Genomic DNA, 18,429 nt, shown 5'->3' with positions numbered 1-18,429 from the left:
GCAAAAGAGGCAGGGGAGGGAGGGAGGGAGGCACTGAGGATGAGCCCCAGCGAGCCAGCCTGAGGTTCGCCCCTGGTGCAGGCAGCAGCATCCTGCCCAGGGACACCCAGGGACACCCGCTGGCCCTCGGCAGCACCCCCAGCTCGCCAGCTGCAGCCCCCGGACCAGCTGCCCCGTACAGGTGCCCGACCCTGCACAGAGGCACGGCAGAGCTGCCGCAAGTGCACCGCCGAGTCCCTGAGTGCTTCCGAGGGGGTTTCACTCCAGAGCTCTTCCCGACCGACTTTCTGGCTTTGGGAGATCTGTTTTGATATTTTTTTTTTTTATTTCTATTTTTTTTTATTTTTTTTTTTTTCTTCCATGCTCCTTTCTTGAGCAACTGGTTGTTACTGCAGAGGTCACTGAGGGGACTGGCGGAGGCTCCCCCAGCCTGGCTTTGGGAAATATGACAGCAGAAGTAAATGCTTGTTAACGTAAGGGATTTACTGAAGAAGACAAAATGCCTTTCAAAGGGTTCGGTTCGCTGAAGGAAAGATTTTTTAACCCAGGGAAGGAAGAGGTGAAGAACATCATTAGTGACTCACTGGGGAATCTGAGAAGGTAAAATCCAACAGAATATTCCCAGACAGTTCCATTGGTTCGATATATGAAAGATAAATGAAGGCTAGAAAAATGTATAAAAGTAAAACAGAATTTAGAGTTGCAAAATTAATATCTGAGTTCAGATAGTGAGAGACACCTTGCTGCAAGACAGAAGATGTAAAAGGAGCACTGTTACAACAGGATATAACTATAGATAAAAGAATATTTGTATTAAACTAAAAAAGGTGAAAAAAGTCATAAAGCAGTGTTCTAATATTACAAAGAGCATGAAAAAGTGTTTTAATTAAAAAACTTTTAAATAATTAAATGTGAACAATTCTGTGGTTTAGCTTGCATGAGAAAACTGATGATTTAATGGGAATTAACACTCCCAAATCATGCCACTCTTGAAATTAGACTTACTGTTCTTAAATTACTGGGGCTTTCTTGAAAATCTTGTTCCAGATCAGTAAGAGAAAAATGTATTAAGTAGAGATGTGCATGTGTATGTTTACTGAGACTAACAAATTAGAAAGAGAAAAAGGCAAAGCAGCTGTTTGCTAGCAAGAGAAAAAAGATTAAAGATTTCTATCGTAGTCTGACAGTTTATGAAACAACAAAGAAAGAGTTATATTTTTTTGATAAAAAATAAGCCCTTTCATGAAAGGAAGGAGATTTGTCATTTAAATGGATGATTATTTCTATCAGTAATGGCCACTGACAACATTTATTTGTATAATCAATAGATGAGAGCCAAAGGTTTCAGTAGCATTTCTTGCATGCTTGATGTTCAGCGTTTGAAATCTTTGTATGTATCAAGTCAACATTTTAACTGAATGTGGTTTTAGTGACTGAATTGTATTTGCTTTCATATCCGTCCCTTTGCCTTCTTTTGTGAATGCTATTTTGAGTTGAGGTGTAGTTCTTGGCACATCTAAACATGCCTTTGATCACAGGAAAATGTATAATAAATTTACATGTATTAGACTACAGCATGCATATGCAAGAAAATAAGCAGGTACACTTTTAGAGAAGTGTAATATGCACTGGTAGATTGCCAGTCACACTATTTCTATGCTATGTGAACAGAATATCTGTTCCACGCAGTTTCAACTTAACTCTTCTTCATTTACAGTGTTGTAGATGAAGCCTGACATTTTGCTCTTTTTACTTTTACGATACTCTACAGTAATTCCAGGGATTCTGTTTTTGTTTTAAAACACCAAGCTAAGTCATTTTTTCAGTCATAAATTCTCTTTGCTGTGGGCTCTGCTGGCCAATTTGACCAAATGCATGGAGGGTTTGTATTTAGCGAGTATGTGATATGGCAGTACACTGAGTTTGTGATGTGGAAATGGTATGCACGCTCTCAGTTAGCCAGATTACTCTCCTCTTGTAGCCATGTATCACGGATGTCAGGCTGGTTCCCACACAGTTGACAGTACTGGCATCCAACTTCAGCAACATTGCTACTGAATCAAACCTACCCAAATCTAAGTTGAGATACAAGAAAGTTTGCTGGACTTAATTATTTTCTGTTTTAAACGTATGTATACCAGTGCCTTTCTTAGATGTACTAGCCAGTGGAGGAAATAATCCAAATAATAACAGGTTTTTTACTATGTCTGCAATCAGATCTAAGTAAGAATTGCTGCAAGTTAAGCAGTCTCAGGAAATAGGCAGTCATGTTTGAAGGTTTCTGTAAGGAATGAAACTTGCATGTTTTTAACTTGAACCTCATTCTCTACCGCTTAGCCTACAAACAGGTGCATACACTTCTGTTTTTACATGAAGGTATGTATGTATACCTACCAGCCGCAACCTCGACTTTCCTCTTCATCCAGTCCAATTGGCTTTAATATGGTGTAAATCAGCAAGGAATTTGGTTTCTTGTCTAGCATTTGATAAGTGATCAATTACATTAATGCGCATTCTTTATGGGTCTCCGAGTGTGATTTCACTGACTGTCATGTGTTGATGTGGGATTAAAACTAGCAAAATGGGTAGAAAAATACTTTTTAGCTTTGGTAAATATGACAAGTTTATGCCTTCCTACCACATTTCTTCCGTCTTGCAAACAAGAGAGCAGATCCAGAAGCAAAATCAGCTGCCAGATCCAGGCTGCTCCACAGCCACAGACAAGTTTGAGTGCTAAAGCTCAAGCAGCATGAAGTAATTTACCGCCTCCTCGCAGGTGTGTAGCAATCTCAAATTATTTTGTGGGTGCTGCAAAACAGGAGTCTGCCCACAGGAGGTTACTTTAGGGTAAATAAATCTAAATTCAGATCTAAATTTAATCTAAATTTGGGTCCTGAAAGGGAGGCAAGGGGGACTGAACTGGTGAGACCTGAGAGGTGTCCTTTTTTTAGGCTGTTGCTAGTGGTTTGATTTGTGAGATCTTAGAAGACGTTTTAGAAAATATTTTAGATGTTTTGTAAAAATAATTTTTGTGCAAAATTGGGTTTGTTCTTGATTACTTAAATACAGCAGGGCAGCAAAACCCAAAATAATTCAGGGAATTCAAGGCTTGGGTGAATGGATATCAGAGCTGGGCCTCTGCAAGCCTTATAAGTTTCCCAGAGAAGAAAGCTTTTCCTGCAGAGCTTCTTGGCATTCACAAACACTTTGGGCCTTCTGTGAACTTAGTGTTGTCAAATGAAAATTCATGAACTAAAGCAAAATCTCAGGCTCTGCCTACTCTGAAGATTTCAGAGGTCTTGGACCAGCTAACAGCAACTGTGGGCTTACTGATGAAGTGGGAAGTGACTAAGCGGGTTTACAATTCAATAATGTCCCTGTTGACGTGAAAAGTCATATGGGCCATGTCACGCAGTTGCTGTATGTAGTCTGGGCCCTGATAGCTCTGACTGCTGCAGATGTTCCTTGGTGAATTAGACAGCCTAAACTGCGAAAAACTGCAACTTGAGTCTAGGCGATATACCCTTGCATTGGACAGGGCTCCTCCGCCTGCGCTGGATCATAGCCTTAGTCCTCTCAAATTTTTCCTTTGCACACAAGTAGGGAGAGTCTAGTGCACTGCAGACTGTGCAGCACTGTGAACACAACGTGAGGTGTCCAGACTCAGCTGGTCTGTGTGCCGTGCATGGCCCCGGTGTACAATGGTATTAGTGCAAGGGCAAAATACACCGGTGCAGTGCTGAAGCACCCACGGGGCATCCCTCCCATTGAGGCTGTGCTGAGGAGAAACTGTGAGGCTGCCCTGCAGCCTGGGAGTGCAGCGCCTGGGAGGTGCAGTCCCATGGTGCCTACTTTTGAGACGTGCCATGAGTTTCATGCAAATACCGTGCAGAAAGCGGCCGGAGAGGTCCCATACACTGAGCGACTCAAGGTTTGCCTGTCTGTGCTGGGATTTCGTACCAATGCATCAGTTGCAGGGTTTGGTGTGGACAATTATCACCTGGGCAAATCCCCAGAGAGTATATGAGATCTCAGAAGATTGCATCTGCTTTTCCATGAATGGTATTTTTTGAACATCAGTGTGTAGGTTTCCAAAGTTATGCCAGGATCATCAGTAATTGTCGCATGTGATGACTGATGCAGGATTTGTAGGTGTGAGGTTTGAACATTATCTATGATTGTGCTGCAGCTCCTTGTAATATCTGGAAAAAGTCACTCTAGAACATGCTCTAACATGCGGCAAGTGTTAACATTTGCCCCTTATTGTAGAATCTATGTGTTTTTAATCAAATGAAATGAAATGGTCTGATTCTAATCCGCCTGCTTTATCATTTGAAGAAATAACTAATTCCTATGCTAAAATCCCATAAATACAGGTAGGTGAATATATATGTGTTCTACGGATTTTATTTGTTACTGATAGGGATTTTTGAAATTTCTTCCATTCTTCCAAAATTCAGTATATGCCAGAGAAAACCCATTCAATAAGGAAGAGAAATTTTGCATACAGATTTTATGACATTTGCACACAGAACATGAAGACAGATATCTTCAAATAGCTTAGCTCTTCTTGCTTGCAAAATGTATGTTTGTTGAAAAAAGGAGACAGATTGATATAAGGACTGAACATTTCCCATGCGGCAAAATGCACTAGTCAGGTAATTAGAGGAGAGGCCTGGCTCTGAAGCTATTTTCTTCTAAATCATTGGTGTACAACAAGGGAAAATTTTCAGCAGCGCTACCAAAATACATGGATCAATTAGAAGATATATTTCTGATCTTTTCATGGATTTGCCATACCTTCGTTATATACCTATTCAATGAAATAAGGCCAAAAAGCTAGGTCAAACACAGGCTCTGTGAATGTCTGCACTGCTAATGCAGTTTTGGACTGCTATTGCAAAATAGTTTTCTCTGAGACAAATCTGCTACAGAAGGGTTAATGTTGGGGGTATGAAAAACATTGTGTGAATTTGGGGTCATGGATCAGTCCTCAACCTGCTTTTATCAATGAGTAGTTGAATACAATAGCAAAACAATTAATTTCTCTGCAGAGGCAATGTTGGCCCATAGCGCTAGTCCTGGCTCACCGCTTTTAACAGTGAATTTGGAGCAGAAGGATGTTTTCATGCCTATGTGAATCGACAGCCAGCTGAAAAAGTCCAGATTGGAACAGATGTTTTGTCTTTGCATCATGTGTCTAATCCTTGCCAGCTGCCCCAAATAATGCACCAATTAAAGTCCAATGTCTCTCTTATAAATAGAGAACCTGGTAAAGGTATAAAAATTTGAGGAATTGTGCTTTGATTTCATTCAATCAATATCTTAGATTATGTTAGAAGAAGACAGTTAAATTACTTCTTTTGGTTTGTTAATAACTCTTTTGAGATGACAACAGTTCTAAAAAAGAATTATTCAATTGTCTTTTCACTTCCCGAGGTCTTTATTTCTGATATTTTATTCAGTTTACACCTACCTATATACAGAGCATGGAATGCTCGGTGTCTTCTTTTTAAAGTGCCTGACTGCATTACTCTCTGTACTCTCACTTCACTAACAAATGCTGTTTCCCTGACGGTGAATCATAAGATCTCAATCACCTTCAATAACACCACAGTAATATCACATTTCCCATGTTACCTTGCTTTAATGCAAAGTCTTCCCTCCAGCCTGACAATGAGCTAACGTTCTAACTTTGCAGTTAGCACTGCTTTGAGCACGGGGTTAAATCAAATAATCCCCGGAGTTCCCTTCTGGCCCAAACCACTCCGATTCCAGTGTTTATTGGAAATGTGAGCTGATGGACTGTAATGTGCTTTTTTTCTTGTTACTTCAAATAAGGCTGGAGTAATGGTTGGATGATACGATGTAAAAAGGAGTAATATAGTAAATGATGCACCAGCTGGCCTGTAGCTATATGGCCTAGAAATATTGAGGTTTTAAAGTGAAAATTCATATTGGAAAGTGAAATTTTGTATGGCACCCCAGGAAGCCATACTATATTTGCAAAACCTTTAGTATTGGGTACTGCCTGTTAGATTATGGATAGTACATTAGATTTACAACAACCGGAGAAAACTGTGATTAAACCAACACTGTTCTCCCAAAAAACCCAACCAGATACTGTGTAGGCCGGTCAGGTGTAGCCCATCCATATATGCACTGGCAACATTTCTTTATAGGTGACTTTTATATGGAAAACTGAAGTGCATTTGATTGCAAACACATCCAACCAGATGTGTAAAAGAAGGAAATAAGTTATTCCTTATCAGAAAAGAGTGAATGAAATCATTTCATCATCTTATATGGCAAGCTGGGCTTCCTTTAGATTAAGTAACTGTTCATATTTTCACAGTACTGAGAGTAACTCCATAGCAGAGACAAAAGGAGCTGGATCCTGAGCTCACTGCTTCAGAGCAATGTCAAAACTGAAAGGCTTCGTAATGGAACTGCTGATTGAGGCCATCCTTTAGCAAACACTTAACCTTAAGCTTGCGGGTAGTGTTCAGTGGGTCAGTGATTTATTCACAGCTAACCATGTGCTTAATGTTTCAGCATGTCAGAAAACCCATATTCTACATTTAAAACAAAGGCATGGGAAGTTAGTGTTAGGAAAGGGAGTATTTAACCACGTTCAGCTCTTTCTAACCCCCCCTTTTCTACCGGAGTCATTCCCTGGTCCTACAGCACAGGATGTTAATATCCCCAATCAGGCTGGGAGATCAAGTTAATTTTTAATTGCACTATCATGCAATTCCAGATAATATGGAAGTGCCATTTTCTTTAATATGAATCTCTCAACTGGGTTGCTTCCAGGAAAAGGAAAGACTGGATACACAAAGCTGGAGGAGCTGCCCTCCCGTGTCAGCCGGTAGCTGATGGGCAGCCTCTTGCAGGCTGAAGTGGCCGGGTACCATTTGTCCCTATCCCAAGTAAATAGGAGAGCCCACATCCCTGGCCCCTTCCCTACCTGTTCCTCCCAACTGTGCTGCAGTTGCCGAACTAAGTTTAATGCAGGCAGAGCCCTTTCAGTCTCTACTGCTGAAGAGCACTGAATCAACAGCCCAGAAAGTTCTTGTCTTCCTTCAGATCTTAAGTGTTTGAAACAAGAAGTTGAAGATGGTCAATAACAGGAATTGCAGGGGTTCACTTTGCAATGACCTAAGTCCCTGTGGTGAGGGGGTGTTTCAGAGAAGAGGAGATGGGTGGCTTCAAATCCCTTCAGGCAGAGAAAGTCTGGGCCTGGCTCTTTTACATCTTAAGGAGGTGCTTTGACACCAGAACCTCTTCTCCTCTTCCGTATAGCTCTGATTTTTGTCTTAAAAGTGATAACAAATTCACAGGGCATTTTGGGCTGAGCAAAACCATGCTTTGTACTGTATTTACCCTTTTCTTAAAGCCTACTGCCAGCTCTGCTTAGTGGATCCAATTAGAAATGATGATGAATTTCTTCATGTGCACATTTTCCTAACTATCTGCAGAATTTATCATAACAGAGCTCAGCTTAGCTCTCGTAATGACGCTCATGAATAGCCTGTGAACATTTTTCCAGCTAGCTGTCCGGCTAGGTGGCTTGGATTTACAAAATTCAGAGGTCATGCATGAAAAAACCTGTGCTAACCTTCCAAAGCCTGCCCAGCATTCACTCATCACACAGCCAAGAGACAAACGCCTCGCAAGGAGGTGATTTAGCAGCTGACTGGGGGACAGAACTGCACATTTACGTTTCAGAAAATTTTACTGAGAGAGTAAAGCATTTTCATTTTCTCTTTCTTCATCCGTTCAGGAAAATCGATGGCACCAATGTAGAGGAGGATCGCATTGAGCTGACGGAAGAGGGGCGGCCCGTGCAGGCGAGCACCCGCAAGCCAGCACCGTGCGACTGCTACTGCTGCGGGCTGCCCAAGCGCTACATCATTGCCATAATGAGCGGTCTGGGCTTTTGCATCTCCTTCGGGATTAGGTGCAACCTGGGTGTTGCCATCGTGGAAATGGTGAACAATAACACTGTGTATGTCAATGGGAAACCAGAGCTGCAGGTGAGAAAACATCTTCCTTTCATTGTTCTGAGCAGACCCCGTTGCAAAATCATCAAAGTGCCACATATCAAAGTGCCACATATCAAAGTACTCTATATACATAGATCAAAACCAGAGACATCTGAATCTGGATTCACATAGATGTGTTGGTGTTTAATTCCTATTTAGGTCTCTAAGTCACATTAAAAATCTGTCAGATTTGGGGATTTGCAACGTCATAGAGGATGTAAGTAACAGAATTGAGAACTGAATTGACTTGCCCATCTATCAGGTCCCTGATCTTTCAGTTGTAGACAGATTTTGTTGCAGTGGCAGAAGCTTTTACTATTTACTTTCTCTGAGGGAAGTGTGCTCCGATGCTGCTACAGAAGGAATGATTAATTGCTGTATGTAGCACTGCGCTCACTCTATTCAGATCAGTAGACGACTTTCAAGACCTTAAAGTAGTCACTGCTGATAAAGCAACAGGTTTTTACAGGTGGTTGACAATGTGGATTGCTGTCTAGAGGTATTTGGAGCTAGGTGCCAAGCTATTTTCAAATTTGCAGTGGATGGCATGTGTGTCACAGCAGATGCCTACAAACAAATCTTTAACAATGCACCCAAGGAACTGCAGGCTCAATACATATCTTCGTTTCCCCAGTCCTGCCTTGGTACATAGCTGTGATATCTTGAGCCCCTTTATGGACTTTATGAACTTGAACCTCTTTTACATTTGCTCTACTTGTTGATTTATTTTTGGATACTGTCATAACAAATTATTTGCAGGAATATTCACTCTTACCTGAGGATTCCCCACGTACTGAGGTCTAGGAGGAAAGCCACTACAGAAGGACAAAGTATCATCAGACCCTCCTAGGGAACAGAGGCTTCCTCCAGCCCATGGACGAGGGGACAGAGCGTACCCTCAGCAAGTTCACTGATGACACAAAACTGGGAAGAGTGGCTGATATGCCGGAAGGCTGTGCTGCCATTCAGCGGGACCTGGACAAGCTGGAGAGTTGGGCGGAGAGGAACCTGATGAAATTCAACACGGGCAAGTGTCGAGTGCTGCACCTGGGGAGGTTGAACCCCATGCACCAGTACAGGCTGGGGGCTGACCTACTGGGAAGCAGCTCTGCCAAGAGGGACCTGGGAGTCCTGGTGGATGACAAGCTGACGATGAGCCAGCAGTGTGCACTTGTTGCCAAGAAGGCCAATGGTATCCTGGGGTGCATTAAGAGGAGTGTGGCCAGCAGGTCGAGGGAGGTTCTCCTCCCCCTCTACTCTGCCCTAGTGAGACCCCACCTGGAGTATTGTGTCCAGTTCTGGGCTCCCCAGTTCAAGAAAGATGAGGAACTCCTAGAAAGAGTCCAGAGGAGCGCAACAAGGGTGATTAAGGGACTGGAGCATCTCCCCTATGAGGAAAGGCTGAGAGAGTTGGGCTTGTTCAGCCTGAAGAAGAGAAGACTGAGAGGGGACCTCATCAATACATACAAATATCTTAAGGATGAAAGTCAAGAGAACGGAGCCACACTCTTTGCAGTGGTGTCCAGCGACAGGACAAGGGGCAATGGGTACAAACTGAGACATAAGAGGTTTCACTTGAATATGAGGAAAAACTTCTTTACTCTGAGGCTGATGGAGCACTGGAACAGGCTGCCCAGGGGGGTTGTGGAGTCTCCTTCTCTGGAGATATTCAAAGCCTGCCTGGATGAAGTCCTGTGTAACATGCTCTAGGTGACCCTGCTTTAGCAGGGGGGTTGGACTAGATGATCTCCCGAGGTCCCTTCCAACCCTTGCGATTCTGTGATTCTGTGATACCCTTTGTTTGTCAACACATTCCCTAAAATAAAACACATCTCCCAGAGAGGCAGATACCTTCTGTAGTGTTGCTAGAGATGAATGAAAAGCTGTGCAATTATTCATCATCTTTTCTCCCAAATATTTTAACTTCTGGTGCAAGAAAATTGCAGAATGTGTCTATAGTAAATTTCCAAAGTTAAGAGTGTTTCTAATCAGACTCCATAAACCCTAGAAAGATTTACCAAAGTGAATGAAGACTTTCCTAGTTCTTCCTCATCTGCAATCTCCTCTGACCAACTCCTGCTGCTTAGACTTGCTGCTGACTTTGGATTTATTCAGTCTAATTCCTGCTCCCTGGGGTCACGCTTTGAATTTCTGGTTCTAGACTTCATCCTGGAGCAAGAGACAGGATGTGCCTGTGTAGGCTGGGAAGCTCAGAAAAAGTAGTTTGAAGGAAATTTGGACAAACCTATCTCACAAATCTCAAATTGTTGTTTGGGCATGAACACCTCCTGATGCAGGAACTTTTTCCATGGTGTTTCTGCCTTCATAAATTAATACCACCTAGAAACTAAGCTGGAAATCACTAGTAGAAAATTAGGTATTTAAAACAGAAATGTAACTCAGCACAGGAAAGTGGGTCTCCTGTCAGAATGCATAACGATGGGGAGGGAAGCCCTTTAGCCCTCTATAAACCTGACTGGCTAATTAATGCCATCTTGCTCCCTGTAGGACCTGTATTTTAGTTTGCTTGCTTGGGGAAAAAAATCAACCTACTGAGGAAAATTGTTCTTCTTTTTACACACAGAAAGTAATACAGAAAAGGAGATGTTAAGGTTTATCACTCCAGTTTTCATTTTTCTGCAGTGTTTTAGTGACAATTTTATTCAGAATCTAAAAGACATCTGTGCTTCTTCCTCATATGATGCTTAGCCACCTTCCCCTGCCATGTCATTAACATAAAAATGATCATGAAGCAAAACATCATGGTTACTCTCTGCTCCAAAACAGCGCTTCTGAACTAAGGGTTCAAGGAGGAAAAGTTGACACTGCCCTTACATTAGTGGGATTGTGCTGAGCCAGGCCCTGTGTGATCTCCCAGAATGGAGAAGGGTACCTTGGATCCACCTTTCTTTTCTTCACTTCCTCTGTGTTTTGTCCTGGGCTGTGGCTATCCCTCCTCTGAACAAAGTATGTCAAACAGGGTCATCAGAGAACGGGACTGTCCTTATTCAGGAAGAGCCTGGAGAAGACTGGCACTGTTTGGTATACAAGGATCAGATGTATGGTGAAAGCATTTCTCTTGGCTGCAGATATTTTTGGCTAGGAACCATCTATGACCAGCCTGTGGGTGGCCTTCTGTGTCCCAGTCCAGCCCTATGACTGGCATCACTTTTAATAAATGATAAACTAATCAGCTAGCTGGTGTAACCTCGTTTTATTTCCAGAGTGCCTTCTCTTCAGGTGTTACCCCCACCTCTCCTTTTCTGCTCCCATGCCACTTAATGCAGATAGTGGATGGTCAAGAGTTTGGCCTTGACAAGGAGAACCAATACAGGACCAGCCTGACCAGGCAGCTGATCACCCCGAAGGACCTGAGCAACCTCGATAATCTTGGGGACGTGGGTATGTCCACTAAAATTCATCAGGGCCTTGTTATAACACCCAGCACGTTTCAGGACTAAGCGGCCCAGGGGGAAGCAGTGACAAGTGCAAAGGCGAAGCTCCAGCATTAGCTGCCCTCTGGCTGAAACCTTTCCCCCCTCCTGTCCACCCAACTGAAAGCTAAGAGAAAAAGCAGTAATCTCACATGGGAATTCGACATCTTTTTGCCTTAACTGGGGGGGTTCAAGCTCAGCAACACCAGTGTAAAGAGACTGCCTTGATTTGGAAGATGAGTGACTTGTGTGTGACTTCCAAATAGTGGTTATCTTACAATAAGTATGCTTCATCTTACAGCATTTTTTTCTGTTTCCCTTACAGAAAGCCCAATTCAACTGGGATCCAGAGACAGTGGGACTCATTCATGGCTCTTTTTTCTGGGGTTACATTGTGACACAAATTCCAGGAGGGTTCATTGCAAACAAATTGGCTGCTAACAGGTAAGAAAACAACAATCAAAAGAATTAAGCTTTACAGCCTGATGACTGTTTCACACTGTTTAAATGATGATCTCTAAAATAGGGAATTAATGTATTTCAGGAATAAACATCTGAAATTGAACATGCAGTATTTAGTCTATAAACAAAAATGGGACTCAGTTTCCATTATGGGTCTATTGCTGTTTCTCCCAACTTAGCTTGTTCATCTCCGATATTTACACATTCCCTATCCAAACAATAATGCTTTCTGGAGAGTGGTAGGAGTGTTAGCATACCTAATGCTTCAGACAATGATTGTAGCATTTGACTTTCAGAAGTTGCCTTTAGTGCTTTTTAGCTCAACACCAAACAAACATTTTCCAAAAAAATTTGACTTTTTGCCTTTAAAAACTCAGTGTGGACTGAAGCCTGGCATGTAGAAATTACAGAACTATTTCTGTTCTGAAGGCACAAATCACAGAATCACACAGAATCACAGAATGGCAAGGGTTGGAAGGGACCTTGGGAGATCATCTAGTCCAACCCTCCTGCTAAAAAAATCTATCTTCATGCACACAGATATTTTTGCCATGGGTGGATAGTGTATTGACTGTGTGTAATTAGGATTGCCTAGAACTTCTGATTTTTGTTTGCTGAACTCTGAGCATCTATACAGATATTTCTTCTATGCTCATTGCATTTGTGGGCTGATTTTTTTTTTTTATTCAACAGCTCTTAAAAATGGAAGTAAGAAAAGTAGTTAATTTTGCCAAAGCTAACTTTGATTTTGGGCTTTACTTCAAAAAGTCTTCAGAATTTGGAATATGACCACAACAGAGAGAGGGAGATTGTCTGAAGACAGCTGGTTGTGAACAAGCTCATGAGATGTGCATGATAAGGGCATTTGGGCTTTACAGATAATAAAGATGGTTGGTACTCATTTCATTCTCTGCAAACAAGATGTGACTTATCTACAAACACTTGTAGAACAGGAAAAGGTCTTTAAGACTAGGTATATATTGTTTTGCCCCAAATCAATGTTCTTTCCTCTCTGCATTCTGCAAAGAACTATAAGGGCCACAAGACTGCCTGGGAGGTTTTCCCACCCATATGCTCTTATGCAAATGACTCCAGGACAGAGTCATCCCATAAAATCGCCCAGAAGTTCAGTCCCAAATCCCCTCCATCCATAACTAAAAAAAAAAAGAAGTTACTCAGAGTTCAGTTTTCACTGCTTCTTCAACACTGCTAGTGTCCTCAATTATTAATTTCTCTACCACAGAACAAGTGCCTAAGCAGAGTATTTTTCCATCTGCCGAATAAGCCAAAGTAATTAGCTAAGCTTAATAATTTCCCCAGCCTTTTTAGTCTTGCCACCAGCTTTTGCAGCAGAAGGGCCCCAAAACACAGATGTGCACACTGTTGGCTGAATAATTCAGCGTTTTATTAATTTGGCTTTTGTTACCTAATTTTCTTGCAAACAGTAAAATCAACCATGTTTACCCTGTAACTCAATGTATTCTGTCCACTGACTACTTCCTTAAGTATGTGTTGTGTGTGTGCACAGAAAGCTGTATTTCTGTCCCTATGAGACTTTCAGGTGCAATCTAATACTATAATACAACATGAAATTACGGATTTTACTAGCATAACTGGGTTTAGGAGTAGAATTTGCTGAGGAGCAACAACATCCCAAGGGCTGGGCTCAACGAGAATTTCTGTTTGTAGTTAATAGGATTTACAGGTCAGGCTAACACCATGTTTTGCCTTTATTCCTTGTTTACCTGACCATTGTCAGCTTGGGTAGATTCAGCAGTGGTGCTGAGTTTCTGTTTCAGAGGGGTTACTTGCTAAGACACGGGGCAGGAAACCAGGAAATCTGGGGCCAGCCTGTGAAACCCTCCCCCAGCAAGACAAATGTTTTCTTTTGTCCAAGCTACATTCTGGCGATGAGATGTATTATTCTATCTTATTACTGACATCATAGATTTAGGTATAGACTCTTTTATCACCTTTTCAAATCCTGCTCAGCACTGTGCAATCCTGAACATGGCACATGGCCCCCGCCCCAGGCATCTCTCTAATGCAAATAGTTATCATCTGTAATAACAAGGGATTCGAATGGATCTCAGAACAGCTGGAAATACTGAGTGCTTTATAGTTTTGCATCAAACCATCTAACACCATGTCATTTGCTTTATACAGTCATTCAAATTTGTGTAGGCCTGCATTTCACCAAAATGTTCATGAACCACTTAGTGACAATGTCTCTTTGTCTTGCTGCTTATCCTCAAACATGCATCCAAACGTAGTTTCATTGTTTGGTGGTGACAAGGATATGTGAAATGTAAGGCAATTCCTGATACTGGTTTTCAGTAACAGCACCCTGCTGGCCAGAGTCCGCCGCTGAAGAAGTCTGTTTTGATCCCAAAGTGGCAGCTGGCTGGGGATCACAGCGTTGAGGAGACAATACACAAATGAATGGAACAGAACTGGGATATTTTTAGTTATGGTGTGGACCAACAGCTTTCATTGGGATAAATGGCAGTGAACTGCTGGAAAGATGCTGACTTTTTGTGGAAACATTACTTGCCCTCTTAAATAGTATCAGAAGAGTGACTGGTTCTAACTCTGTATAAATGATGCATTTGCAACCAATGATATTAAGAGTTGGCACTAAATGAAGTAGCAGAGATTGGAAACTCAGTCTTCAGATTTAGCTGTTTGGATAATGAAATATGTTCTCTTTCTTATGGCTTATTCTTTCACATTTTATTAATTTACACAGTTTGCTGTAGCTCCCCAAGACTGTCAATAGAGTTATGATAACAGACCTGATATTTCTATTAGTGGCAAGGAAGCAAGGTGCAAAACTCTTTTCTTCACTGATTATAATAGAGAACTAAGTAATACTTATTTCTCAGCTAAATGTTTACTTGGCTTTGAAAGCAGTCTCCTAAATGTCAAGATATGATCATAGGCTTTGTATTCCAGTTTAGATTTTCAGACCGCTTTTGATATAAATCCGTTCCTTTGTCACTTCCCTCTGCCAGCCTACCCAGCCGCTTTGGTTTTGTGTTCATCTGTTGGGTGCTTTCTTGTCATTCAGCTTATGAGCTGCCTAGGCACGGACTGTTGTTTTTATCAATAGGTGTACAGAATTTAGATAAAACACTCTTGATCTCTGACTGTAGACTCTTCATGCTTTAATACTACCATTAATCCTACTGTGAAAAATAAGCCTAGATACAATAAATGAGGTGACGTGTATTTCCTGTGCATAAGTTTTGAAAAACAGGCTGAAATGGAAAAAAATTGAAATCCTTATTAAAAAAAAAAAAAAAAAAGAAAAGAACGACAACAAAAGGTTTTAGAAGTTTGTAAATATTTTAAAGTGGAGCATGATAAAGAGCTATGTGCAATAAGATCTGTGTATGCCTTTGGCAAAAAAATCAAAAGGGAGAGAAATACCACTGTTGTCCAAATCATATGATTTCAGATCAAATATCTGTCCATTCATATATCAGAATGAAGCTTAATGTGTCTTTTTGAAATGCCACACGCATAACAAGGCAATTCGAAACTTGTTAAATGTCACTGAGTTTGAGTAGTTTGAAAAAGGAACATGAATGACGGTCCCCAAAGAGCAGCATGCTGCTAGCTAACGTCAGCGTAGCTGGGAGCTGAGGGCCCTTAACAAAAGGGACTGCTTTATTCTCAGGGTGTCACCTTGAGTCTCGAAGCAAGACAGGGCAGCTCTGGGCTGACCTTCTGTTTCCTAAGTGCTACGGTCCCCAGGGCCACCAACACCTTCTACCTGGAGAATGAAAGATCTCCCACCCAAAGGCAGTCTGCAGGGAGCCAGACATGGTTGCTTTGAATTGCAGACAGCACAAAGAAAACAGTAAACTACTGAGGATTAGCAGTAAGACATTCAATTTAAATGGTGCTTGGCAGTTTTGGAGAACTCCTACTGCCAGTTCCGATATTTTTCAATGCTGTAACAGGACTGTAGAGGGGATCCTCATGTGTATCAGCTTCCACAGGTGCTGGGGTAACAAACTCTTGAAATTTATAGTGCGTGACACAGCTGTTGAACCCCATTTATTGCACAGAAAGGAAACCTGAGGCTTCAGATACATGAAATCTAATCAGTTAAGTACAGCTGATTCTTACTAATCATAGAATAGTTTAGGTTGGAAAAGACCCTTAAGATCATCGAGTCCAACTGTAAAGCTAATACTGCCAAGTCCACCCCTAAACCGTGTCCTTAAGCGCCACGTCTATCCGTCTTCTAAATACCTCCAGGGATGGGGACTAAATCCCTTCCCTGGGCAGCCTGTTGCAGTGCTTGAGAACCCTTTCAGTAAAGAATTTTTTTCCTAATATCCAATCAAAACCTCCCCTGGTGCAACTTGAGATTGTTTCTCCTTGTCCTATCCACACGTTACCTGGGAGAAGAGATGGACACCCACCTCGCTACAGCCTCCTTTCAGGTAGTTGTAGAGAGCGATAAGGTCTCCCCTCAGCCGCCTTTTCTCCAGGCTAAACAGCCCCAGTTCCCTCAGCTGCTTTTCACAGGACTTGTGCTCCAGACCCCTCACCAGCTTTGTTGCTCTTTGGATGCACTCCAGCACCTCAATGCCCTTCTTGAACTGAAGGGACTGGGACTGAACACAGTAGTCGAGGTGTGGCCTCACCAGTGCTGAATACACCTCCCTAGTCCTGCTGGCCACACTGTTTCTGATACAAGCCAGGATGCTGTTGGCCGCCTTGGCCACCTGGGCACACTGCCGGCTCATATTCAGTCGCCTGTTGACCAACACCCCCAGGTCCTTTTCCGCCAGGCAGCTTTCCAGCCACTCTTCCCCAAGCCTGCAGCGTTGCATAGGGTTGTTGTGACCCAAATGCAGGACCCGGCACTTGGCTTTGTTAAACCTCACACAGTTGACCTCAGTCCATTTATCCTACTTGTCCAGATCCCTCTGTAGAGCCTTCCTAATGGTGGTAATTTCAATGGTTGTTCCAACCAGTTGTTGCCAGTATCTTTCTTGGTTTCCAGTGGCGTTTTCCATGGTGCAGCAGCCTCAGTTTTCAAATGAGCTCCCCAGATGTTCTTTTACATTGGGCACACTGGGCCCCAGGTGCATTTAGAGCCTCAACAGACTTGTGCCCAGCTGCAGCAAGTGCTCTTCCCAAGCAGGGTAACAAAATGTTTATCATGTTTTTCACAGAAGCTGTCTTGTAAAAATGTGCCTTCTATGTCACAGTCACAAAGGATATTTGTAGCTGTTATTTAGAGAAGTGATGCTGGAAAGTAGTTGATCTTAAGCAGCCCTGTTATACATTTTAGCAGCAGGAAGTGGAACTAACCAGCACACTCCCATGTTTCAGAGAGGCACTTAAAGCAGAATTTACCTGATCTAAGTTAAACTCTATTGATCTAACAGAATTTAGGTACTTCCCAGGATAGGAATCCTTCTCTCAGGTGAGGACTCATATAAACAGCTTAGCCTCCAGTACCAACACCCAGGTCTATTCCTCTGATACCAATTAAAATGCAGCACCTTTGTTTAAGTATGAATAAAATGTCTGTTCCATTCAGAGAAGGAAATGTATTGACCACATAGGGATTTATCCCCTTTTGCCAATACGAGGACTTTACAAGTATTTGGGTTGGTGAGATGGTGGTATGTGAGATTGTCTCTGTGACTGTACCTGAGAACAGCATCGCTTCTGAAAAGTAGAAAATACTTATGTTCCCTTTCATGTTACTTTTTTTCCGTAGGGTGTTTGGAGCAGCTATCTTTCTAACATCTACACTGAACATGTTCATCCCTTCTGCGGCAAGTGTGCATTATGGCTGTGTGATGTTTGTAAGGATTCTGCAAGGTCTGGTGGAGGTAGGACCACTCACCATTCTGGTCCTTTCATACAGCATTTGCTTTTGGAGGTTTGGCTCTAAAAAATCATAAGATCTTTTGGTCAGGCTTTCTGATCAATCTACATTTTTACTTGTTGCTCATTTTTAGGACGACAATTTTTTAATCATACCAACTTATATTTTTAAGTTTACTTAAAAGGAAATAAAAAGTTTAGGTTTCTGGTGCTCCAGGTCGAGCTGTTTTAGTTTCCTTGTGCCATCCACTGCATGTAATAAGCACCATTTTTACCCCAGAACCATTTAAGCGATTACCTAAATTAGTTTGACATCTTTATACCCAAGCAACAGAGCTCTTCCAGGCTTGCTTAACATTTCCTACAACATTCCACGGTGACAAACAGCTAGACAGGTTGGACTATATCAGCAACTGCTGAAGTAGGAATGCATGAAAGCAAATCATATGATGTGTGAAATGTCTGCCAGGGCGTCACCTACCCAGCCTGCCATGGGATGTGGAGTAAGTGGGCTCCTCCACTGGAGAGAAGCAGGTTGGCCACCACATCGTTCTGCGGTAAGTTGATATGCCTATTTAGTTTACGTAAGTGCATATTGCTATTAGACATATTTTATTCATTTAATG

General features: G+C 42.1%; 1 protein-coding gene across 1 annotated transcript in view; it reads left to right on the top strand.

Annotated features, from left to right (window-relative positions):
- Positions 1 to 499: 499 nt before the first annotated feature.
- Positions 500 to 18,429, top strand: part of SLC17A8 (solute carrier family 17 member 8) — a 29,825-nt gene continuing 11,895 nt past the window's right edge. The window contains exons 1-5 of the mRNA XM_009645589.1: positions 500 to 600; positions 7,787 to 8,039; positions 11,808 to 11,926; positions 17,694 to 17,808; positions 18,273 to 18,360. Coding sequence (XP_009643884.1) covers positions 500 to 600; positions 7,787 to 8,039; positions 11,808 to 11,926; positions 17,694 to 17,808; positions 18,273 to 18,360 — 676 coding nt within the window. The remainder of the gene's footprint in view (positions 601 to 7,786; positions 8,040 to 11,807; positions 11,927 to 17,693; positions 17,809 to 18,272; positions 18,361 to 18,429) is intronic.

This window comes from Egretta garzetta, unplaced genomic scaffold, assembly GCF_000687185.1.
Source record: "Egretta garzetta isolate BGI_Z169 unplaced genomic scaffold, ASM68718v1 scaffold38, whole genome shotgun sequence".
Lineage (NCBI taxonomy): Eukaryota > Metazoa > Chordata > Aves > Pelecaniformes > Ardeidae > Egretta > Egretta garzetta.
Note: the sequence above shows the minus strand (reverse complement) of the source record. Positions and strands in the feature narration are given on the sequence as shown.